A 26,480-nucleotide genomic window follows, 5' to 3' on the forward strand; every position below is an offset into this window, starting at 1 on the left:
ATTTTTTTTCTAAAGGCTGAATTAATCATTTGTCATGATACTCACAATATTCGCTATAATTTGTACATCGTATAAAATGGTAATGAGTCCTTTAGTTAAGAGTATCTTTAAGAGGATATAATGTTACTTTGTGACACTACTCCATGCTGAATAGGAAGAGATCTGCTAACCTAGGTAGCCAGTGAAAACATAGCACCTATTTTTTTAAAGCTCAGTATTTATAGCTTTACTGAAAACCACGCATTATCCTCCAACATAACTAATTCTCATTACTATTACTTTAATAGAAAAATGTGTTCTTTCATTTAAATTTCTTATTATACAGTCTATAATTTGGAGCAAAACTTACCTATCTACAGAAACTTCCAGTTTGGGTTTACAGACATTGTCTTCACCACAGTCAAGCAGAATATGAGCCTAGAAAAAAATTTTATTTTTCTCTACATGAATAAATACCAGTACAGGTCACATATGCAGTATATACCAATATATGTGTGGATGTATATGAATATACATTTATGTACACATGTATATATTTATATATACTCTACTTGTATATATACCTGAATTCAAAAGGGATCATGGCTGCCTGTTTTTAAATAGGTCAGTCTTAGCTAGTAAGAATGAAAAGAAAGAAAAAGATTTATAGGGTATAATACAACTAGTTGGAACCTTTTAGTTCTACCTCAAATTAAGCTGTTAAGATTTTGGAATGAAGTATAGAAGAGAAAGTAATATTCAAGAAATGAGGGTTCTACTTTACTCAGCTGCTGCTAGCCAAGTTGTGTGACCTTAGAGGGATCAAGAGGGATCTTAAAGGGAAAAAACAGTGACAGGCTTTCTTAAAAAAAAAACAAACAAAACAAAAACTGTATGTTTCCAAGTCACAAGGGAGGCACAGCTCCCCAGAATAGAATTGTATGGTAGAGATCTTAACTGTCAGTTTAATTGGGATGAAACCCAACAGTACATGTAAACTAATTCAATGACCTAGATGTAAACAGCTGCTATGCACTTCAAGAAGATGGGGGGAAAGGCCAGGACCAGTAGAAGAAACTTGAGGTGACTCCATAAGTGATACCAAATACAATCACTGCTAATTTAGTTCATGAACAAAGAACGGATTTAATGATATGTGATATGGTGTGTATTAAAAGTCCCAGTTAGAATGATGAGTATCTGAAGTTTGGAATGAAAAGTATTATGAAATATTTTTTTCAACATCTTTATTGGAGTATAATTGCTTTACAATGGTGTGTTAGTTTCTGCTGTATAACAAAGTGAATCAGCTATACATAAACATATATCCCCATATCTCCTCCCTCTGTGTCTCCCTCCCACCCTCCCTATCCCACCCCTCTAGGTGAACACAAATCACTGAGCTTTTGTGTATATAAGTCAATACAACTCTCTCACTTCCTCCCAGCTTACCCTTTATTATGAAATATTAATAAACTATGGTAAAGGGATATTCGACTAACTACCATTCTACATTGAAGAGAGAGGATTAAACTGGCATTGGTGCAGCTATAGCCTTAAAATATGCTGTCAGGAAAGATAGTTTCAGAGATGGAAAAGACAAAGCAATGTCTTCCATTCACAGAGAACTAAATCTCTACGGTTACATACTTAATATCTTGTACAGAGTAAGAACTTAATACATATTTGAATGAATAAATGGAGGGTAGGAAAAACAAAACTCTCTTTCTGCAGGAAGCATGAAATCTCTAACTCCAAAGGATTAGGGTACAGAAAGGGAAACTCAAAAGCTGCCCTGTCTGATATAGTAGCCACTAGTGAGCCACATGTGGCTTTTGAGCACTTGAAATGTATCTAACGCTACTGGGGAATTGAGTTTTATATTTCATTTAATATTAATTAATTTAAATTTAAAACTGATACTTGATTCTGCTACCGAAAAACTTTTAGTATGTTTAGAACAACTTGGTTATGTGAATCTACTTTTTCAATTATAAATTATATGAGTTCTAAATACAGAAAAAATATTTCTGATGAAGCTTTAGCATCTGAATTGAGATGTGTTGTAAGTATATAATACACTCTGGATTTTGAAGACCGTAAAAAACTTAAACTTAAAAAATTTCACAGAAAATATGACTATTTGGAAATATGGTCTTAAAGAAGTAATTAAGTTAAAATGACATCATTAGGGCGGGCCCTAATCGAATATGACTGGCGCTTTATAAGGAGATCAGGACATAGACACAGAGGGGAAATGATGTGAAGAGACAGGGAGAAGGTGACCACCTACAAGCCAGTGGGAGAGGCCTCAGAGGAAACCAACCCTGCAGACACCTTCATCTCAGACTTTAAGCCTCCAGAATTGTGAGAAAATAAATTTCTATTATTTAAGCCACCCATTCTGTAGTATTTTGTTATGGCAGTCCTAGTAAACTAATACAGATATATTATTAAAATTAATGTCACCAGTTTTCTATGTTTTTTTTTAATGTTACTGACCAGTATATTTAAAATTACAAATGTGGCTAACGTTATATTTCTAACAGACAGCAGTACTTCGTAGAGAGAGTACAGTAAAAAAGTTTGTAATATGACCAGTGAAATAAAGGGCCATTTTAGAGAGAAGTAAATAAGAATGATGGGATAGGTAATTAACATCGAAATGAGAGTACATAATAAAGGTAAGAATACAGAAAAAAAGATGCCTAAGAGTAGGTAATGTCGGTGCTGAAACAAATGTAGAACACAAAGGAAACAAAGATTCAAATAATGAAGAAAGTGGGGTGGGGACAGGGAAGAAAACCAAATATTACTGAAGTTATTATTCCCTCAAAGTGGTTTCAAAAGTTAACCAATTTGATTAGCTGGCTTTAAACTGTATTGGTATTAAACAGATTGGTGATCTCAGTAAACTAAACAAAAGTAATGTTAACACTAATAAACAGTTTCCAAAAAATTATAGAGAAAATAATAACTCCTATAACGAAACACATAATGTAAAAGGACAAGCAATGATTAACTTTTCTAAAAAATGTAAAATTGAATGACAGACTCTAAGAGGCTCAGCTGTTCATTATTAAATTATTAATCAACATAATATTGTATATCCCCTAAAAATAAAAATTGTAAGAAATATGAACACAGAACTATGTTTTAAAGTTCTATATTAATGGGTAGTAGAAACTAGCACATATACTATTCATGTGCAAAATGAAATATAAAATAAATTGTTAAAATATAAAAATTACAAAAGACTTAAAAAATTTTAATTTGCCTTATGCTGCTGTCATGTATATATAGTCTTCTCAAATTACGAAAAAAAATAGTTTATGAGATCTTAACAAGTTAGACAAAGAAGTAACAACCTAAATTTAGGGTAAAGCATTCTATGAGAGCAGAAATATTAATCTAAAAATATGAATATGTAATAAAAGAGGAAAAAATAGTAAATACAATAACATTTGAATGTATGGGTTTTACATAGGATTTTCTAAAAATATTTTAATATAGTCTTTATAAAATTTTATGTTGCTATATTTGGTTTTGTGAAAAGAATGATTTATGTACTATATATGCATATATGTGTGTACATATACTATTTTTTACAATTAAAATATAAATCAAAGGTAATATAAATAAACTTGTTTAGCAAAATATAAAATACTATGTAAGTAAATTGGCATTTTGTTGTTTTCCTTGAATTATTTTACTGTTTTATGTGTATGAAATGCGACCCTGTCTTCCTCTGCATACCTCTAAGTTCTGAGTGGCTTTAAATGTCTTTGACCTGAAAATCCAGATTCCTTCTCCTGACTTCTCTGACTAAAACCCAACATTATAAAAGCAATCCCTTATGCTACTTAACAATATGAACTATAAGACTTTAAAAAGACAAAAGTATAAAATTAATGATAAATTAATAAAGTACAGTACCTGTCGACTAATATTGGCAGGAGTGAATTGGTTAAGAATAGGCTGCAAGCCTGTCGCATCAGCAGCTGTTCTATAATCCAACCGATACTCCATAAAAATAGTAATTGGAGTGAGTTTGTCTCTAAATTCAGATTCATCCTAAAAATGGAAAAGCTCTGAATTAATGATGACATCAACCTATGACATCAAGCTATCTGGAGAAATCCATAAGTACACAATACAAAGCCAGCTGTATTCACTCACCCCTTGATCAAATTCTACAAAAACTCTTTGAAAAACTACACTTACATAAGAATAGAATATCCAAAAAGAAGATTATGATTATCCAGTGAGAACACTTAATCAACTTTGTTTTATAATGTAATACTTGATTCACACAAAAATATATGAGGTATGTTAATAAAATGAGCACTCAAATACACACCCAATATAAATAATAACTAGGACATAACCTATATTGCTAAAGCTACCCACATGCTCTTTTCTCTTTTCATCCCTTTGTCTTCCTTCCAGAGGTAACCATTCCCTTGTTTGCTTTCAGCAGTTTTACTCTAGTGTGTGTGTCCTTGAACAATATGTTCTTCAGATTGCTTTTCCTGTTTATTTTAAAATGAGACCATACGTATTCTTCTGTCATTTGCTCTCTGTTCAACACTTTTTAAGATTCCTTCATGCTGTTACATGTAGCGAGGTTAATTTTTACTGTTGAGTAATATTTATCATATAATAATTTATTTACAATTTATTTATCAATTCTTCTGTCAAAGGTTACTTGGACTGCTTTGGGTTTTTGGTTTGTTTTTGCTATTACAAAAAAAAATGTTGTAATGTATTGTTCTACATAGTGGCAAGGAGATTTGTCAGCTCTGTAAGATACAATATTATTTTCCAAATTCTTCATATTGGCAACTTACACTGCCACGAGCAATGTGTAAGAATTCTGATTAACTCACATCTTGACCAAGCAATAGGTACTGGCAGACTTTGAGTGTAAAACGGTATTTCTTCATAATTGTAACGAGGTATTTGTCTTGTTTGCTCACATCATGAATAGTTATTTAATTTCATCAAAAACCTTTCCCTGTACTTAAGTAAGAATGCCATGTTTTCAGTCTATTCATGTGTAAAGTTACATTTCTATACTTCCAATGTTAACCCAACCTAGGATACATCCAAGTTGGTCTGTTTTTTAATCTTTTTTTATAAACTTCTAGAATTTAGTTTGCTTATATTTGGTTAGTAACTTTACATCTATGTCTTTGTATAACACTGTCATGAATTCTCCTTGCTTATACTAGCCTCGGTCAGTCTGGGTATCAGTTACACTACCTTCACAGAATAAGCTGGAAATATATTCTATTTTTCTATTCTAAGAGTTTAACATTGGAATGTCTCATTCTTGACAGTTTGTTAGATATTGCCTATAAAACCATCTAGGTCTTGTGATTCCTTTGTGTAAAGATTTTTAACTGCCAGTTCAATTTTTTTTAATGGCTTATATGGTTAAATGAATTGTTCGGGTTCTTCAAATGACAGCTGTGTTGTGTTTTTCTAAGAATGTCTGCTTTCTCTCAGTTTTTCTATGTCTTAGCAGAAGGTTATTCATAATATTTTATTAATTCCTCCATTATCTATAGGTACATCCTTTTTCAATTCCTATTTTTGTAGAGGCTTTTGGGGGTTTGTTTTTCCTTCATCTTTTTCTCAATCTTTCATTTAAATTAAATATCATTTAAAGCTATACATTTACCTTTACATTCTGCTTCTGGGATATCCTACACATTTTGATATGTAGTATTTTCATTATAATTTACTTCTAAGTAAATTCCTAATATGATCTCTTTTTTGATCCATAAGTTACTTAAAAATCACAATTCCTAATTCCCAATTTATCTTTGCTATTGATTTCTAAAGATTGCACTGTAATCAAATAGCGTATTTTCCATGATTCCAATTGTTTCATATTTGTTCAGACTTCCTTTATATGTATATATGGGGAAATTTTATATTCTCTAATTGTTGGATGTCAAGTTCTATATAGGTATATAGGTCTACTAAATCTAACTTGTTAATTATGCTGAGTCTTCTAAATCTTTACTGATGTTTTTGTCTTTTTTTTTTGGCCATACCATGGGGCATGCAGGATCTTAGTTCCCCAACCAGGGATTGAACTTGCGCCCCATGCAGTGGAAGCATGAAATGTTAACCACTGGACCACCAGAGAAGTCCTGATGTTTTTGTCTTTTAAAAAAAATTTCATCCTTTATTTCATTAAACATTTTATACACACTTATATTTTGTAACTGATAATTCTAACATCTCAAGTTTTTGCAGGACTAAGATTTATTTCCTGTGTCTTCTAATGGCTTATTTCCTGGTGTTTTTAGTACTTTTTTTAGAAATGAATTCCTATTTGATTGAACTTAACCTATAGGACCCATACTAGATTGCTCCAGTGAGACCTTGTATTTACTCTTGCAGAAGTCAGGGCGCATCTTTGTTTTGGGAACACTTTAGCCTTGTGGAAGACTCTGGACCTAATGCAGGAGGCTCAGGTCAGACCCCTGGTTTGCAGAAGGCCCCAGGCGAGCCTGAACCCCTGTGCTGGTGTCTGCAAGTACAGCTCACCCTCCGCCCAGGCTCCATCCCTCCCTCCCTAGCCATCCTGGCTCACACACTTGCTTACAACTCGTAAGTCAGGTTTAGCCAATGTAGTTTTTTCATTGATTGCTTATGGGGGGGGGGGGGGGGGGGGGGGGTGGATTTCTTTTACTGTCTTGAGAGTCCAGCAATATTTAAGAAATATGTTTGTCATAATTTATTCAGTAGCATTGTTGTGGAAAGGCCACATGCAATATCCAGTGTGACAAGCGTAGAAGTCCATTACTCAAGTTTGACTCTTTAAAAAGCCCAATTTCCTCAAATGCATTTTTCTGTCTTCTTTTTGATTTACTACCAAAAAAATTTACAGAAAGTGAAAATCATTTAGATGAAAAGAAAAAATAATAAGTAGAAAGAAGAGATAATGGATAATCTCTTACCCGCAGATATGCTATTAGTTCTTCACATTGCATCTGTCCCCCCCTTGAGATGGTCATGTTCTTGGAGTGACCCGGGGACCTGTTATGGAGAAATAGTGCTCGTCGAATTGCTCCTTTTTGCTTGAGTTTATCCAAAAGAAGCTCCACCTGGAAGTCTATACAAACCAAAGGATTTATAACCAACATAATCTTTATGGACACCTATCTGTCCTAAATATCTCAAGTTTTCATTTAAACAGAGATATTTATCCCTTAAGAAGTAATCTGCTTCTAACTCATTAAAAATGTCTATACATTGCAATGAGATGACAACATATTAATTCTGAATACTTAATAATTAACTGATCCAACTATCCCCAAATTAATGTCATCTATTAAATTGAGACAATAGATAATGATGGTAATAAAACAACTATCAGATAGAGGGGAAATTTTTTCTTTTAATTTAAGCTGAGAGGAGGAAGTTCAGAAATAAAATATATGAATTAAGACTTTTATCACTAATGCAGGTAGCAGGACTCTTGCTGACTGTGATTAAGAAATGTTTACTAATATGCACCCATACCCCATACCATTACATTCACCATTATGATGAATGAGCAGTTTGCATCACTTGCAACTCCTACTTCTAATGAAGCTATTGTATCAAACTATCAGGTAAATATGTTCCTCGTGAAGCAAATAACCAAATATGGCTGACTGGGTCAAGAATCATCTTAAAATGAATGTGCAGCCAGTGAACAGTCTGAAGCACAGTTGCTAGACTACTGCCTTCTAAACTCAGTTCTTCTTTAAATAGTTTCTTCAAAGGAGATAAGAGTGCAGATCTTTAAAACCACAAGTCTCTTTCTAAGTTTCTCTAAATGTTGAACTTCATGTCAAATCTGAGTGAAAAGCCAGGGTCATTTTGCTTCTCGTTCTGTTCCACCCACCCTGTGAGAAATAGCAAGCTCCTGCTTCTGGCCTCTTGAAATTGCCATTTCGCCTGTGCAAAATACTCCTCCAGACGTCGCTTAGCTCCTTCATTTCCTTCAGGTCTTTACTGAAAAGTTACCTTCCAGAGAGACCCGTTCTTGCTACTCTATGTGAACTTTCACGCACAAACACACCCCCAACAGACTCAGTCCTCTATCCGGAGCTTTACTGTTATTCCTTAGCACATATACCGACAAATCTCCACAACAGTTACTTAACTCTCCTACCTTGCTCTCAGAATCACATAAACCATTTTTTGGACCGGAAGAGTCAAGTTAGAATTTGCTGTGTGGGCTAAATTTAGTGGTCTAACTTTTTTTCCTTCTCTCTGTTTCTAAACCACCTCTACTCTGGAGATGACTGGGGCTTCTCTAAGACATAAAGTATAAACTTTTCAGTAGGTCACTGACTTATAAACAATGATACTTATTTCTCCTAGAGTTCATTTGTCTCATAATGATAACTGTTTAACTTTGTGAAGGCCATATTTACCACTAACTGTTCACAATGTCAATAAATGTATTATTTCTGAATTGGCTTAAGAGTTGCCAAACAAAATAATTATGTTGCAATATTAAATGTCTTTAAGCATAAACATTCAAATAAAAAAGCAATAACAACTATTTGAATAGCTATTCAAATGTCCTAAAACATTTTTTAAGTGCTATGTATGCAGCGTCATTAAAATAATATAATTTTTCCATAGAACACTTACTAAGTTTCGTGGGAAGTGCTCCTTTGCCATCTGCCTTTAAGCAGAACCTGACGTTAAAACTGTAGAAAAATAAAAAATACATACAAATCCCATAATCCAGGTTAGACATTTTTCCCATTTATATAGCATTACTTATTTGTTTGTTTATTTATTTATCTTGGAATTGGTATTACAATTCAAACTTTAAAATACCAAAAAGTCACAATGCCTACAATTAATTTTTATAAAAAGACAGTAAAAGAGATTATCTATGCCTCTCTTATTCTCTTATTTATTATTTGAAAAACTCACTATAGGTGACATAATCTGATATTACCATGTAACAGTTTCCCCCTTTCCCCCCAAAATACACAAAGTAGATGAAATTATAGTATATTGCTTAAAAAATTAAATATTTACACTATGCCAGTTTAGGATACCTAATACCCTCTCATTCTTCATAATAACCTATTAGATAAGCTATCATCCCTATATTACAGATTGAAAACTGAGGCTTGGATGTTATTAATTTTCCCATTTTCATGGAACACATATTGAACAGAATTCGAATACAAACTCTAGTCTGTACGATTCTAAAACTTTTGTTGTTGTTACACTTTTGTTACACTGATAATATTTATTTTTTGTTGTTGTTGTTATACTTTTGTTACACTGATAATATTTACTTAGCTAGACATTTTTTTATTATGACCCAAATCTCACATTTTTTTTTAAATCTCATATTTCTAATACTTAGTTCACATTGTGAAGCCTTGTATCTTTCTTTATGTCTTAATGTTATTTTTAAAACATGAAGCTATACAGAATAATCTAATTCATCCTTCAGTAATTTAGGCATGTTTCCTTTCATGGAAAGGAATGAGACAAAAAAAAGAGAGAAAGAAAAGAATTTCCTAACCTCCTGTCAAGCTTATAGAATCTGTTGATAAATTTAAATGAGGGAAATGACAGTCCAGATTTAAAATAAATGTCTCACTTATGAAAAAGCCCCATAAAGCTCCCTTTAATTAGCAAGCTCCTCTAGAACAGTATTTTCACAATTTATTACTAGGTTATGACATCAGTTTAATGGGTGTGTCCAGCATCTTAAAAAAATGAATATGTAAAATTGAGTTAAGTATCAAGAGTGAGATTTCATGAAACTTTTGTTTTAATTACATGCATGTGTTTACTGGATTATGATGTAAAATGTATTTCATCCTACACGTCATATTCGAAAACATATGAAAGCTACTGGTCTAGTTAGTGTATTCGAAGCCTTCACCTTGTTGCCATAATCATAAGCACATCATCAGCAATGTGCAGCAACTTCACCAGGACACAAAGGGTGAGTGAAGGGATGAAAGTCAGTAAAACTTACAAAATCTTGAAAACAACTTCACTGCCAGTCAATGAAAATGAAGACTAAATATTACTGAATTTTTAATGCAATCCAATGAAAGAAATAGAAATTTTATTATATACTGTTTATTTATTTAATATATTTTATTATAAACAAAATTTTGAAAAATGATTTTAATAACAATAATACATAATTCAAAAACAGAAAAAATATCTTTTCTTTTTTTTAAATATCTTTTCATTAGCTCTTCTGAAGGAAATTTTCCCAGCTTCCAATCATTTTACCCTTCTTCTGTAAGTTCTCTCTGATTTTTCTATGTGAGCAAGGAACATGAAGTGAACAGTGTTTCCCAAAGTGGAGTACTCATGGTGAGGTTTTTTTTTTTTCCTTTGGCCGTGCCATGCGGCTTGCGGGATCTTAGTTCCCCGAGCAGGGATTGAACCAGGGCCCGTGGCAGTGAAAGTGCAGAGTCCTAACCACTGGACCACCAGGGAATTCCCCATGGTGAGTTTATATATGGGTCAAGACTTTTCATTATTAATTTTATGTTTATTTTGACATGTATGAGAAAGACACTGGTTTCTCTATTTTATTTTAATATGTTTTAAAGTAAATCATGAGTCAGTTTAAAGAAAAAAGCCTTAAGAAAATTATAAATACAGGCAGAATGAAAACATAGCAAAAAAATCATACAACATAGAGAAAAGTAACATACAAATAATGGAAACTTAAGAAATACTGGACTAGAGAAGAATTCAGACATGAAGCTTACAAAAATATATTTTTCTTTAGAAACTAGTAAAAGAACAAATAGAAGACCAATACATTAAAACAAACTATTTTTTTCGTACAGCTAGTCACAGATATTAAATCTGAAAAAGATCATTAGTTTTTAAAAATTAAAATGTTCACAGGCTTGTTTAGCATTAAATATGAGTTCTGAAATCTTATTGGCTTTATTTTTTAATATATTCACTGAGCATGCATAATTTTTTAAAATTAGTTTTATACTAGTTTATAGCATATTTCTAGAGCCTTCTACATATCTTCTTTGGAACAATATTTCTATAATTCAATCTATGACAAGAAAATAGAAATGACAAGACAAATCTATGACAAGAAAGCAGAAACTGCTTTAGCAATATTTCAGCCTCCCCCTCCATTTTCAATTGTTTTTATAATGACTGAACCAATGATCACAATAATAACTATTACTAAACAAACATCCTTACCAGGAAACTTTGAGATCTGTCCCAGGCAGTGGGCAGGTTTTATTGTCTTGATTTAAAATGCTAGGATACACTTCAAGGCCAGCGTTTACAGTGATAACTGGTCTGGCCCTGGTTTAAAAGAAAAGAAAAGAAAAAAAAAGCCCTTATTTAAAATGTTAGATTGATCTAAGCATTTCAGGTTCACATTCATTGCATATACAGTGTGATGTTCACTAAAGCAGTGTTTATAATAGCAAAAAGAATGGAAACAGCCTAAACTTAGCATGACCAAATATTCCAGTTTGCCCAGGACTGTCTTGACTTTATCAGTGAAAGTCCCATGACCTGGTAAATCCCCCTCAGTTCTAGGCAAAGCAGGACCACTGGTCACAACCTATCTGAATGCAGCCCATTAAAGCAAGATGGTTAAACAAGTTGTGGGATATCTACCTAATGCAGTGCAATACAGTGGGGGAAATGAGTGCTATAAAGCCATCTGTGCTAATATGGGATGATAATAGCCAAGACATAATGAGAGGAAAAAAACACCATGTACAAAGGATGCATACACACACACACACACAATTTTTTAATGCACAGAATACTTCTGATAGGATATACTAATAAAACTAGTAACTGGTGTGAGAGGAAGTATATTTCTCTTATTGTATGCCCTTTTTACATTGCTTGAATTTTTACCACATGTACGTATTACTTTGTTAATAGCAATTTAAAAAACTGAAACAATAAATTAAAATACAGTTTCCAACGTTCAGATGCACAGGTTTACGCTCTGTACAAAAATACAGCAGCCTCGGGCTTCCCTGGTGGCGCAGCGGTTGAGAGTCCGCCTGCCGATGCAGGGGACACGGGTTCGTGCCCCGGTCCGGGAAGATCCCACATGCCGCAGAGCGGCTGAGCCCATGAGCCATGGCCTCTGAGCCTGCGCATCCCGAGCCTGTGCTCCACAATGGGAGAGCCCACGACAGTGAGAGGCCCGCGTACGGCAAAAAAAAAAAAAAAAAAAAAAATACAGCAGCCTCAAGGCAGTGTATCTGTCTCAATCATGATAAATCCTGGAATCTGTACAGACACAAGCTGCCCCGAGAAGCACAATCAAGTTGACCCATCACAACCTCCACTACACAGTACCAGTGTTAGTTTTCCTGCCATGTATAAGCACAGTCCATAGAGGAGTAAACATCTTAATCTACTTGGGATGCTAGTTGATATTGTAAGGCACGAGAAATTGATGGAATTCAGAGAAATACTGGGAATATGTATGAAGCTGGGAAATGGAGATATGTGGATTTATACATATTGCTCTAATAAAAATATTCATTTGGGGAATCATTACATACTGCCCTTGTGGTCACAGAATGCTATGGCACAAACACCAAGTTAAGTTCTTGTCTTTTAGAGGAAAATGTAAACTCCTATCATTTTAAACTCATATAATCTAAAACACAGGAGAACACCTTTGAACATAATTTAAAGAACAAAAAGGGAAAATTCTGAATGCTTTCCTAAATAAAAAAATCTAGGGCTTCCCTGGTGGCGCAAGTGGTTGAGAGTCCATCTGCCGATGCAGGGGACACGGGTTTGTGCCCCGGTCCGGGAAGATCCCACATGCCGCGGAGCAGCTAGGCCCGTAAGCCATGGCCGCTGAGCCTGCGCGTCCGGAGCCTGTGCTCCGCAACGGGAGAGGCCACAACAGTGAGAGGCCCGTGTACCACCAAAAAAAAAAAAAAAAAAATCTATAGCTTTCTCTACTTTGGGATCTCCTTGTATCATTACTACTTGCCTGAAGCAAATCTTAAATAGAAAGAACAAATTTTATCATTACTTCAAGAAAATTAAACTGAAATTCAAACACTAGTGCTTAACTATAAAACTTTCATATAATTCATAATATTCCTATATTACCAGATATGGAAATGCTTACCTGTATAATACAGCTCTATCTACACCAAAAGCTCCTACAATTAAGTCTTAAAAGAGAGCAGAAAAATATGTTAATAATGATTTTTTTTAATTCACATATCATTCCATAAAGCTCTCAATGCATATAATAAAGATACAGACATAGTCTCAAAACTATTCTTCATTAAGTGGTTGTAAGACAACATCTAAAAGGCTAAAATGTATATGAAAACTTTAAATATGCTATCATCAATGGCAAACACTCATCATAAAACTAATGTTTTCATCCATCCAGGTAGACAAGAATCTTTTTAATGGATACGTAGTAAAATTCAGCAACAATAAGGAAGTGTATACCACGCAAACACACACATCCCCAAAAGAAAAAGTTTATAGATGCCTGTGGATTTTACAATTTCATTGTAAAATTTCTCTTTTTCATTTACTTATTTTGTTTCAAAAACAAAACAAAACCAAAAAAGCACAATACATATACACTTGATCCTTGAACAACATAGATCTGAACTGCGCGGGTCTAGAACTGCACGGGTCTACTTATAAGTGGACTTTTCCCACTGAAAAAAGTCCACTTTTTGTTCCACATACTATAGCACTACACAACCTAAGGTTGGCTGAATCTGCAGAGGTGGAACTGTGGATACAGAGGGCCGAGTGTACAGTTAGTTATATGTGGATTTTTGACTGTGCAGAAGGTTGGCACCCCTAACACGTTGTTCAAGGGTCAACTGTACCTAGAATGCTTAGAATGACAGCAGATAGCATCCAAATCAAAAAGAATAGAATGCATTAGTTTTTATAAGTAGCTGGTACCACTGGTTCACAATTAGGAAAAAATGAAATCAGAACTCTCTCTCAGTATACCCAAGCTAAATTTGACGAAGCCCTTTCTAAGCAGAAAAGTACATGAGAAACCATAAAGACAGGTACAATGGATTACATAAAAATTAAGAATTTCTTTATGCCCCCAAAGAAAACATGACAAAACTGAGAAATATATGTAAGAGTTAAGGAGTTAAAACCTTCAATATTTAAGGAACAGCCAGAAGTTTAAAAAAAATGAGTGAAAGAAAAGAAAAACAACATTCCAATAGAAATGGAGAAAAAAAGATGTAGAAAGGAAATTCACAAAAGTAAATATATATATGCAAGTAAACAAAAATGCTTATTACCCTAATAATCCAAAACTGTAGATTAAAACAAAATAACATTTTCCACCTATCATATAAAGTTATTTTAAAAAGAAATAAAAGATGACCACCAGTGTGGGCACAAATGTGGGAAAATAACTCACTTACTGCTGGTAAGTGCTTAAAAAAGTTGCAAAACCTTCTTTAGAGGGATTAGGATTGTAATTTGACAAGGTGTATCAACAGCCTTAAAAAAAAAAGTGCCTAATCTTTGACATAGCAATTCTAGAATTTTGTCCTAAGGAAATAATCAGAGGAATGCACCGGAATTATATATAAGGATACAAATGCCCCCAAATAAAGTTAAATAAGATATGATACAAATATTTGATAGAATGGAAAACATAAATTCATGCTTCAGAAGAACAATAACATGGGGAAATATCTAATACTTTAAGTGAATAAAATATGCTAATAACAGTGCATAATTGTATTTTGTTAAAAAAATTGTGTGAATGCACTGGAAAAAAGAAAGCATATTGAATGATATGCTTTGCTATATTTTCTAAAAGTTCTATAATAAATATATTACATTTATAACAAAAAATTCTTGAAATAACAGTAACATAGATAAGAATCAACTTCATGTCCTGTTTCTAAAAGCACTTCAACATATTATATATTGAGCTCATTAACTGTTTGAACAGCAAAGTAATTAAATTTTCCGCATTATATTTCACTTAAAGAGTATATCCGTTATGATCCTAGATCCATTAAAATATTCCAAAGTATATAAGAGCCAGAAAAAGGCCTCACTTCTTGTACCGGCACAAACCAGTGGGCAAGCTTGGGCAAATTACCTTTCTCAGTCCTTTTTCTCATCCAGAAAATGACATAATAATGAGCTGAGCTACCTCATATTCCTCACCAGCCTTATTGTGAGAATTTACTGAGATAATATATTTCATAAAAATCACGATGATTAGTCAAGTCCATAAAACTGCTAGACCATTAAAAACAAAAAGAGATGGCTGACATTTGAAAACTTAGACTAAGCTTTTGTTTATAGCTTCCACATTCTGACATTTCATTACAGACTTCAAGACAATAAAAGAAGTACGTGCTTTATATTGGAAGCTCCCAGGAAACAGCTGTCTGTGCTTTGTATGCCCTCAGTAACGAGAACAGTGCCTTGAGCGACGGCAAGGGCTTGAACAGTAGTTGAAATACTGAATTTAAATGATTTATAACAGAAATCAAGAGAGCAGTAACTAATACTACTTGCTATTAGGACCGAAAAATCTAAGATGCTCTTTGTATTTCTAGGAAAGCACCTGGATATCCATTCTTGTCTATATCCGTGGCTCCTTTCATTGAATAGCCGAAGCTTGGTGGCATGCTCCGAGCAGCCCACTTCCCTTCAAGGATCTGAGATGGTATCGCATTCAAGCCTGTGGGTCTTCCATTGAAAATATAAACAATTCCTTTTTTATCTTCACCCCCATATGGAGCAGCAATTGCAATATCTGAGGGGGAAAAGGAAGAGGGGAAGAGGGAGGAGAGGGAAAAGAGGGAGGGGAGAAGGCGAGGAAGAAAGGAGGAAAGGAGAGTGGGAGGGAGGACGGCAAGGATGGAGAGAAGGAAGTCTTAGTACTCATCATTATTTCTGTGGAAAAGATCTTAACATCTTTAGAACCCATGTATCATGTTTATCGATTCAAAGTTCAGTAGGGTACTCTTTTTTTTTTTTTTTAAACCAATGCCATAAAACCTTTATTTCCACTGGGATCGCATGTACAATTCTCTTCTCTTTCTGGGAAAGAACTTTTCCCATTCCCCATTCCAGGACACATCCTGGCCATTCTCCCCTCTCCCTTTGGCTGGGCTACCCCATGGGACCTAGGAGACTTCCTGCGGCCGGGAGTTGCACAGGAAGCAGAGGCAGCTGTGGTCCCGCGGCACCCTCATGCGGTGATGTCCAAGATAACAACCTACTACTCAAAGTAGGAAGCCCTCGAAGAAGGAATGAGTCCTCTGGGCAGCCAGGCTCTCTACTTCAGGCAAAGCAGCCATGCGTGGTGGCAGTAGGGTACTCTTAATTCAAAAGCAACAACCAAATTCAAGGAGATTCAAGCAAAACTGTATGGAAATGACATTAATTTGGAGCCAGATATTCCAGGTCTGTCCGGGTTTGTCCAAGCTTAATTAATCACTTGGACAAATCGCTTAACCAGATATTCCAGGTCTGACCTTGGACAAATAGCTTAACCATTCTGGACCTCAAATGCCTCATCCTTAAAATAGAGGGGAAGGGACATGTAAAAAGATTCCTCTAAGGTTCATTCTAGCTCTTAAAATTCTAGTTAATTTAGTTGGGCATGGTTTTCAGGTTTTTTGAGAAGTCAACCTGACTCAGAAAGTTGAAAGTTATGATTTCGTCTCTATCTTGCTCAACTTATACTGAAATGAAATAAACAATAAAAAGTTTGAAATGCTTTAAAAACAAAACAGTACACCAAATAGTCACTATGACCTTTCCTCACTCTAGAATATATTACAAATAACTATGCCCACTTCCCTCTATCTTTGCTGGTCCCACCCTGGACAAGCCATTCTCATTCTTTGCCTGGACCCCTAAAGCAGCCTAAGTGGCCTCCCACTTCTACTCTTGCCCCTATAATCCATTCTCTTCAAAACTGCCAAATGTTAATATCATGTTATCTTCCTTCTTAAAATCCTTATTTCCCAAAGCATTTACGTGTTACCTGGTTTGTCCATTCATCACCCCACTCCCAACCCCAAGTCTACCCTCACTCACTCTTCCTACCAATCCCGGCCCTTTTCTCTGTTTCTTAAACTCAGCAAGCTAGTCCCCATCTCTGGATTTATACTTGCTGTTCCCTCTGCCTTAACAGTTCTTGCTCCAGAGCTTTTCAAGCTTTGCTCCTCCTGTTTGTCCAAATCACAGTTCAAATGTCATCTTGTCAGAGAGGCTGGCCATGCTATGGAGCAATGCACTCTCCCCTCTCCATCTAGGTACTCTATCACGTTACCTTGCCTTTTTCTGTTTAAACCCACAGCCTTTATCACTATCCGAATTTCCCCTTTAAGTGTTTACTCTATGGCTCCTCCACAAAACATAAATTTCATGAGAACAAGGATGTGTCCATCTTGCCTATGATAGCCCCTATGTACCAGCCATTCCAAACTGACTCTATTTACTTAATATACCTGAAATGTTTTCAGCCCCCTCAATGCTGCAACCCCTGAGACATCAAAGACACCTTGGTCACTCGTCTTTTCTTTAAGACCATCATGCCCAAGAATATCTCAAACACTGTGATGACTACATTCCAGTGTTTACTTGTTCACATTAAACTTGCTCCTACTGATGCTAAATTCCTTAAGGACATGGATGGGCTCTAATTTATCCTCTCATTTTTAGCAGTTAGAACAGTGCTTGGCCTGCAGTAAGCACCAACTAAGAATTTGTTATCCTTAAATAAAAAGTAGTATTTAAATTATGTAAGAGTCCTTCCTTATCTTTTTCAAGTCTCAAAAGATAAATATAACTTCTAAATTGACACGTGCATTAAGAAAGTTTTAATTAAAATACAATTTTCCAAAAGAATATGGCTCTACTGTTGAGAGATGGTTTTTAAAAATTCTCCTTACCTTTTCTAAACCTTTCATTATTTTGTACATTCTAATCATCTTTTCTCTTGGCTGGTATCTGTCTAGTCTGGAGAGCCCTACTTTTTCATGTCATCAGTCTCTTCCTTTGATCATTTTAGTTTCTCTTTTCTGTGTTTTTTCCCTCTGCCTTTCTGGAGAAGTATTGACAAAAACTCCACATAATTGTGGAACATAATTTTATTGTTTTGTTTTCGGCAACCCTCTTGATGATACCTAGGGTTTTTCCAGTGGGTGTAAGTGGAAAGGGAGGAAAACAGCAGCAAAGACATAACAAAGGGTCAATGTCATCAGGTCTGAACAAGGAAAAGATCCAGGTTACAACTAATCCTTCATTATATGTATATATAAACTATATATACATATAAACTACATATATATATACACATATAAACTATATAAATATAGTTACATAAATAACAGCTCAGATCATTTTCTCCTGAAGACACTGTCAGTCACAATCTACTCTTTGGGACAATAAGACCCCCAGGAGACACTTTGGGAGAATAAAATCATCCTCTATGGTATCTATCTCTAAAAGTAAAATCTCTTTGTAAAATCGTTGTAAACCTCGATATTTTTTAGCTGTCATTGCTTATAATTTTTGTGTTCACAGATAATACATTTTAATAGAAATAGGGAAAACAGGATGAGATGTTGTCTGGATCCTGATATTAAAGAAACATTCTTTAAAGTGTGTGGAATACCCTCAAGACAAGATGACAGCAAACACGTCCAGGCTCTACCAAAACACCTGGAGACAGGCCCAGCTATAGCAAAGAACTCAGGTGTGTTCAAGGTAGAACCTCGAATCTGGCCCTGTGTTTTCTAGGTAGTCTTTGTTATCAATAAGTAATGATTTGGTCTGTTCTATAGTATTCTTTTACAGTTCTATGTTGAACTTTATACCAGAATTCCATTTGATTTATGTTAAGTTCTCTTGGTGGTAAAAAATCTTTAAGACTATTTTAGGAAGCAAAATGTCCCCTTGAGTAGTTTTTCACTAACAATGAAAACTTCTAGGGTGAGAGATGACACTTCTAGTGTGACATAAAACTACCCACAAGGCAGGCGTGGGGTCTTGAGGCCAAACAAACATTTCCCTTTTCTACTACTAACTGGGAGATTTGAGAGTCATCTGCATTTTTGAAGCTTTCATCTTAATTTATAACTTTCTTTACATTTTCAGGGGCATATCCCTATATATTGTTGATTATATAAACAAACCAACAGTTCAATTCTTCATTTTGTGACCTCTAGAAAGGTTTTTAGCAGTATTCTTTTTTTAAAAAAAAAAACTTGGTAATTTGGAATCTATATTTTACTCTATAGTAGATGCCAACTTTGATTTTTAAAGATATCTACAGCTATTAATTAAATTTTTAAATGGGACTATTATAAAACACTGAGCTTATACCTTTTTACTTGTCCCCATGAAGGGAGATATAACCTCCCTCAGAATATTCTGGACAGCTACAACAATAAAATATTAGTGGCAAATAATACCTTTGAGGGATGCATTAGGGTCAGCATTGCCTTGACAATATGCCTGGGAGCATTTTTTACACTTGTATCCAAATGGACAGCAGAGGGCACTGCTGCTAAGCAGGACAGAGACACAGAAAATCACCAGCTCACACTGGGCTCCCTGGGAATGCAAGCTCCTTTCTAAAATGAACCACTTTGATAAACTGGGAGATTGGGATTGACATATATACACTACTATATATATAACAGATAACTAATAAGGACCTACTATGTAGCACAGGGAACTCTACTCAATACTCTGTAATGACCTATACGGGATCTAAAAAAGAATGCATATATGTATAACTGATTCACTTTGCTGTACAGCAGAAATTAACACAACATTGTAAATCAACTATACTCCAATAAAAATCTTTTTTAAAATTAAGCACTCTAGGGCTTCCCTGGTGGCGCAGTGGTTGAGAGTCCGCCTGCCGATGCAGGGGACACGGGTTCGTGCCCCGGTCCGGGAAGATCCCACATGCCGCAGAGCGGCTGGGCCCGTGAGCCACGGCCACTGAGCCTGCGCATCCGGAGCCTGTGCTCCGCAACGGGAGAGGCCACAACAGTGAGAGGCCCGCGTACCGCAAGAAAACAAAACAAACAAACAAAAAATTAAGCACTCTAACGCTCTAATTTGAGGCTGCATGAATAATAACTCATGAGAATCAATTTTTGAAAATTTTGCTCTGATTTTTAAGGAAAACGAGCAACTTGTCATAGAACCTCGTGTGTCACTCAAATCCTTCTTTCCAGGAAGGAGGTTTGCTCAAGTGAACTTCTACGGGTGGGGTACAGGACTTTTCCAGGTGGACACAGAAAATCAGGACACACAGCTGTTATAAACTTTGACCTTACCATTGAAGCCGTCCTGGTCCAGATCTCCCAAAGGGGCTATGGCACTGCCGAACCTTGCAAAGACCTCAAACCCATTCAGTTTGGTTGTCTGGAAGTCTCCCGAAGCTCTTTGCAGAGACACTGAGACCTGCCCCACCTCCTGGAGTTTGCCATCGGAACCACGATCCATGAAGAGAGGCGCTCCAATAAATACGTCTGCGTAACTAAAAAACATAACCTTTTTCACCAAAAGCAAGATCAAATTCCATGTGACTACTAATAATCATTTTCTTTCTTATTAAAACTCAAGTTTTCCTCTTTCTACAGCTCGTATAGCCACATTTGAAATGATCACTTCTAATTCAAGCCTTCCTTCAGCTCTTTTAAGAAACTATGAGTAATTCATAAAGTTACTTTATTCCTTCATATTATAAAAGCTATTGAAAGAAATTATTAACAACATAAAGGTTTTCTAGTATTTGTGATTAAGGTTGCTTCAAATCGGTTCCTTAAATAGAAAGATTAGCAGGAAGGGGACAGAGAAACAGAAGAAAAAATGTTTAGTTTTAGTAAAGCGTTCATAAACACAGAGGAAAACTGTTTCTGGAAACATTTTTTTAAACTTACTCATCCCCATTAATGTCAGTGGCAGCGACAGAAAATCCAAAATATGCAGCCATCTGGATAATAAGATGAAAATGAAATGTTTACATTTCATCCAACTAGCTTAGACAGTTAATATTTGTTGTATATTTATGAAATAGAAAGGGTTATTTTTTTCTCTGCATATAGTGCTTCAAAATCTAAATTTCTTCTTTCGTTTATCCTACCAAAACAATGACAATCAGTTAATGAGGCTTGCATACTCTCCTAGATTTACTGGCAAGACATAGCACATGTATATCATTTTGGTGTCTTCAGCACATGCCATTTAAGTCCAAATACAATCAAGCCTCCTTCCAAGGCCCCACCTACTGTCTCCCTTCCTCTCCACTTACCCAAAGCACACCAGACAAACACACTACCAGAAAGAGAGACAGTCACAAACAGACGTTTCAACTGAACCCAAGAAGTTATAAATGACGCCTATGCAGTAAAAATAATAATTATTAATAGGTCATAAATGGTTCTTCCTACGTGAAACCACTACAACTCTAAAGAAATTACTGTTCGGAAAGATAGAGACTGGAATTCATTTTTGTTTCACATCTCAATCAACTATGCGCCAGTGGTTTTGCTTTTGAATTACACACAGTACAAATGTACTTGGTTTTATCATGGGCTTGTTTTGCAGAGGGAGAAAGAATGTCCTCTCCCCACCACAGGAGACTGCTGGCCATCACAGACAGAGCAGCCTGGCTGGAAATACATGTGAAAAAGGAAAGTTCTAAAGAGACTCCGACATACAAAACTAGGAGAGGTGACAGATTAAAGACAAACTAAAATGAAGGATGAGTCAACAAACCGAAAAAACGTAAAGTTAGCAAAGCTTCCAAAATTTGATTAGCTGAGCTATCAGGAGGGAATGATATGGGAGATTAATATGTTAATCTATTTTGAATTTATACAGTGTAATTGAGAAAATGAAAAGTGCAATCTGTGTTCAATCACAAGGTAATAAAGTGCATTGTATTTGGGGTACCATGATGAAGTGCTGACTGGAATTTAACAGAATACTATTCTTGGGCCTTGGTCTCTCAGGGCATCAGGCCTGAAACTGTAAAGAAAGGATGGCATTTACTGAGACAAGTCCTGGCCTGGGTATTATCACTAAAATATTTTCCTTTGATTCTCACCACAACCCCATGAGCAAGTTACCAGTATCCCTATTTTTATACATGAGCCACCAGATTTACAGTGGGAAACACCCTGCCCAATGTAGTAGTGAGTAGTGAGAGCCCACGTCTGTCCTAATGGAAAGCCCGCGCTTTCCCCCACAAAAGAGCTGAGGAAGAACAGAGAAAGCATCAAGGATCAAGTACAACAAGAGCCAGAGACACACGTGGTCATCGGACAGGAGAAGCTGCTTGAGGTGAAGAAGTCACAACAGCACAAAGGGACAGCCACCCCTGCCACAAGCCTAATGGCTGTCAACTGCAGGTGTCAACCCTGACCACCACACAAACGGAAAGAGGTTACTGGGGACCTCGGGTCTAGTTTCCCATCCTGTCAATCCTCTCACAAAGCCCAACAGAGTCAACTGAACAAGAAGTGGGCTTAAATCCCAGATCTGCAAACTAGGAGACGTTTTTTCTCCACCTATTGATTAATTTTTCCTTTATCATTACAGGCGTACCTCGGAGACATTGCAGGTTCAGTTCCAGACCACCACAACAAATCAAATAGCCTAATAAAGTGAGTCACACAAATATTTTGGTTTCCCATACATATAAAATTTACATTTACACTATACTATATAGTCTATTAAGTGTGCAATAGCATGATGTCTAAAAAAAACAATGTACATATCTTAATTTAAAAATACTTTATTGCTAAAAAATACTAACCATCATCTGACAACTCAGGGTTGCCACAAACCTTCAATTTGTAAAAAACGCAGAATCTATGAAGCATAATAAAACAAAACACAATAAAACAAGGTATGTCTGTACTAACTTACCACTTCAATCTTTGAGTCATACAATACAGAATATTATAAAACGCCTGTAATTGTAGAGAATGTCTAGTACTAAGTTTTAACTGAAGAATGTTTTATTTCTTGTAGCACAAATGAAGTTTACTTGTAATATCTATAGTAAACACATCTGGGCCATGCTTTGTTTTACATCTAATAAAATTAAAAGGCAGAGATCATTCTTTAAAAGATAATTTAATGTCATCAGCAAGGAAAAAGGAATTTTTTGGTTTTGTATGTGTGCAATTAGATTCTGCACTTCCTTTAAAAAAAAAAAGCTATTAGGGCAATTACAAGTCTTTACTTAAACAAATCACTTTGGTTAAAACAAAGGAGAAATATTTAAAGCTTATTTTATATCTATAATATCAAATATTAAACAGTTACTATATATTGAATATTAAACCATCAGAATATTACTAAGAAAAGTTTTAAAGACATTGGGAAGTGCTGGTGTTAAAATGTTAAGTGAGAAAAAAAATAAAACAAAACACAACACTTTAAAAGCATACCTGTTCACCAGTAAAATTGTGTAAGGAGGACATATTTTTCCCATCATAAATATAAACCTGTGCAGGAAAAACAAAAGCATATGAAATAGAGTAAAATATAAAACAACCCAGATATTTTTAGAAAACACCTTTTAACTTTCCTACCATTCCCAAAGTCCTTGCTGCTCTTGGAACTCCTGAAACAAAGTCTGAAAAGAAAAAACTTAATTACTCATTTTTAAGGCCAGTATTGGTAACTGCAGGAATAAGTGGTTATGTCAGAAAGCTTTAAGTATTATTTCAGTAGACAATGAGTAAGAGATTTTAAAAACTTGGTACTCCATAATAAATGACCCCAGCATTTTTTAACCACAAAATCAAATCTTTAAGAAACATGGAAAGATTCTTGAGAACCTCAAATAAATGCATGTGTGCCCTCAAGGTATTCACAGTCTTGTGAAAGAGAAGAGACAAGAGCAAAGGGCTTAAGAATGCAGAAACGCTAAACATACAGTAATGAAAGATAATTCAGAGCAAAGTGAAACAGGGTAGAGGTGGCAGTGGCACAGAAATGTGATCAAAATCAGGTAGAGCCTAGGATCCCCAGATTGAGCTCTGAAGATGAACAGAGAGAGGATGGGGTAACAGCCTTACTGACAGAGCTTGGAAGGTTACAAACTACGGGCCTGAAGAAAGAAGAAACTATTAAACTATGCCTCTCCAAGAGAACTGAATCTGCTGAAATCAAGAATGAAGGAGCTGAAGAAATAACTGAAGTGCTGGGGGCTGGAAAGGAGCAGACAAGAGGTCACTGAGGCCCTCAGCCCCCTTGGCTGCTAGAGAAAGTTTACCAGAGACCAAGCTCAATTTCAAAACTCTTTAATTGCTGAAATTTTTCTATGCCACTTGTTTCAAATGCTTAGCCTCATTTTTTTAAAGAGGATTAAATATAGTTCAAGTGCATCATACCATCTATGCCATCACCGTTGAAATCTCCGACGGCCACTGAGTAACCTAAAGGGGAACCAAAGGTAAGACACCATCAGGGCAGGACTGGTTATCTTCAGCGTACTTGCTGACTAAGCTTTCCTGGAAAATATCTTCAAGTAATTCCTTTAATTATGTAATATTTTGTCCTCTAGGAGTAATAGATTCATATGTATATGATAAATATATCTTAAAGAAAATAATGGAGTTAAATACTTAAACAGTATATCTCTATTAGAAATATAAACCTGTTTTATCAACTTTACAAAGGAGTCAGTTAAAAACAGGGTAAATCTGCATTCATCATAAAGAAGCGACAACAGGTTTTCTCAATCAGCAAAATACTATTTCTGTCATGTATTATTTGGTTTAATGAATATGAGAAATTTAAAGAGAGAGAACAAAAGTTAATAAATCCTAAACCAAAACTGTAGTTTAACATAGTGAATAAAAGTTCAGGAGTCAGACTGCCTGGGTTGGAATCTCAGAAAAGCAAGTTACAAGTGAGGGGCTTTAGGCAAATTATTTTGCCTCTCTGTGCCTGTTTCTTTATCTATAAAATGGGAGTAAAACATTACGACACTTTCATAGACCTGTTGTGAGGACTAAATGAGTTAATACAAGTAAGCACTTAGAACAATGCCCAGCATGGGCCAAGCATATCTTAAAGGTTATCTATTATTATTATCATTGTGTTAATAACCATGCTCTTAAATTTCAGTTACTGACATACAATATAACCTAAGTATTCATAACAAATATGTTCCCTATATTTTAAGAAAATCTTAATCTATTTCACATAAAAGATTTTCCTACTGAAAGCAGCATATGTAAATACAGGACAAATCCACCACAACATCAGAAAATAAATCCATATTTTGATTTTACCTACCCAAGTAACTGTCATCAAAAATAGCTTGTGCAGTCCGAGTTGCTAACTGGTTATTATACTTGATGCTATAAACTTTGGGGTCATATTTAGATACAATTTCTGCTATTTGATCTGAAATGAGCTGACCTGAAATAAATACATAAAATAAATTATAATTTGAAATGTGTGGACCTAAAAAAGATATATAAAATAAATGACAAGTTTCTAATGGGAACTTTATGACACAGATGATGGATAGCACCTGCATGAAAGAAAATAGATTAGATATGTCTTTCTAATTATTAGCCTTAAATAACTCTTCTTCATAATACTAAATCTGAAATTTGATTATTTTTTAAGTCACAATTATTTCTATTCAAGCTAGTACTTAAAATTAGTCTCTGCTAAAAAAACAAAAATGTATAAATGCAGAATTAGTTTTAATTCACTAAAAAAAATCAATGTTAAATAAATGGAATCATAAAATCAAAGGTTGTTTCCAAACCAAATTTCAAGTTAGAACTTGAAAAACCTACTGAAATAATTACTTTTACCTTCATAATAATTTGTTAAACTGATTTTTTAACAAGTTATTTGGACACTTTTATGAAAGCAGCCTGAATGAGTGAGTTCACTTTTCTTCCCAACTTTAAGTTATTAAGTACACAAGAAATCCAGACAACTACATAAAAATCGACTGCCTCCCTGCCCCAAGAAAGGTTGTTTGATTTATCAAATGCCATCTCCATAACATATGAAAAATAATCTCTTCATTTCTGCTATTTCAGAAAGAAAATCATAATAGCTAAAGATATTAATCTTGTTCCAATTTTTCCAGTCACATAAGCTGAGTTTGTAGGGCAGAAACACTTTCTGTCTGGGTCACTACTTTACCCTCTGTGCCTAAACAGTACCAAACACATAGGAGGGATTCATTAAATATTTCTTGAATCAAAGAACACAGGAAAATTTATCATGTCTTTGGAATAAAACACCATTATCATTTTCTCTATTCTTACAGAGACAATTCTGAGATCTATAGAAAAATTCATCCTAATATCTTACCTATTCACAGTGAAACGTGCTGATTTTAATCTTATTAAAACAAAATATTCTCCGTCCAGTCACTGAGTTTTCAGTTACATATTATATACCATTTATAATAAATC

General features: G+C 34.9%; 1 protein-coding gene across 5 annotated transcripts in view; it reads right to left on the bottom strand.

Moving 5' to 3' along the window:
* Window positions 1-26,480, bottom strand: part of ITGAV (integrin subunit alpha V) — an 87,639-nt gene that overhangs the window by 15,133 nt on the left and 46,026 nt on the right. For all 5 annotated transcript variants that reach the window (XM_027126371.1, XM_027126362.1, XM_027126352.1 and 2 more), the window contains 13 exons: window positions 25,333-25,458; window positions 24,423-24,467; window positions 23,619-23,662; window positions 23,475-23,531; window positions 20,955-21,007; window positions 20,349-20,551; window positions 15,605-15,796; window positions 13,145-13,190; window positions 11,221-11,328; window positions 8,647-8,705; window positions 6,957-7,111; window positions 3,916-4,053; window positions 350-417 (listed from right to left, as the gene is read on the bottom strand). In XM_027126371.1, the coding sequence (XP_026982172.1) occupies window positions 350-417; window positions 3,916-4,053; window positions 6,957-7,111; window positions 8,647-8,705; window positions 11,221-11,328; window positions 13,145-13,190; window positions 15,605-15,796; window positions 20,349-20,551; window positions 20,955-21,007; window positions 23,475-23,531; window positions 23,619-23,662; window positions 24,423-24,467; window positions 25,333-25,458 (1,294 nt within the window). The remainder of the gene's footprint in view (window positions 1-349; window positions 418-3,915; window positions 4,054-6,956; window positions 7,112-8,646; window positions 8,706-11,220; window positions 11,329-13,144; window positions 13,191-15,604; window positions 15,797-20,348; window positions 20,552-20,954; window positions 21,008-23,474; window positions 23,532-23,618; window positions 23,663-24,422; window positions 24,468-25,332; window positions 25,459-26,480) is intronic.

This window comes from Aethalodelphis obliquidens, unplaced genomic scaffold (assembly GCF_003676395.1).
Source record: "Aethalodelphis obliquidens isolate GAN/ISIS:26980383/991018 unplaced genomic scaffold, ASM367639v1 scaffold2, whole genome shotgun sequence".
NCBI classification, from domain to species: Eukaryota; Metazoa; Chordata; class Mammalia; order Artiodactyla; family Delphinidae; genus Aethalodelphis; species Aethalodelphis obliquidens.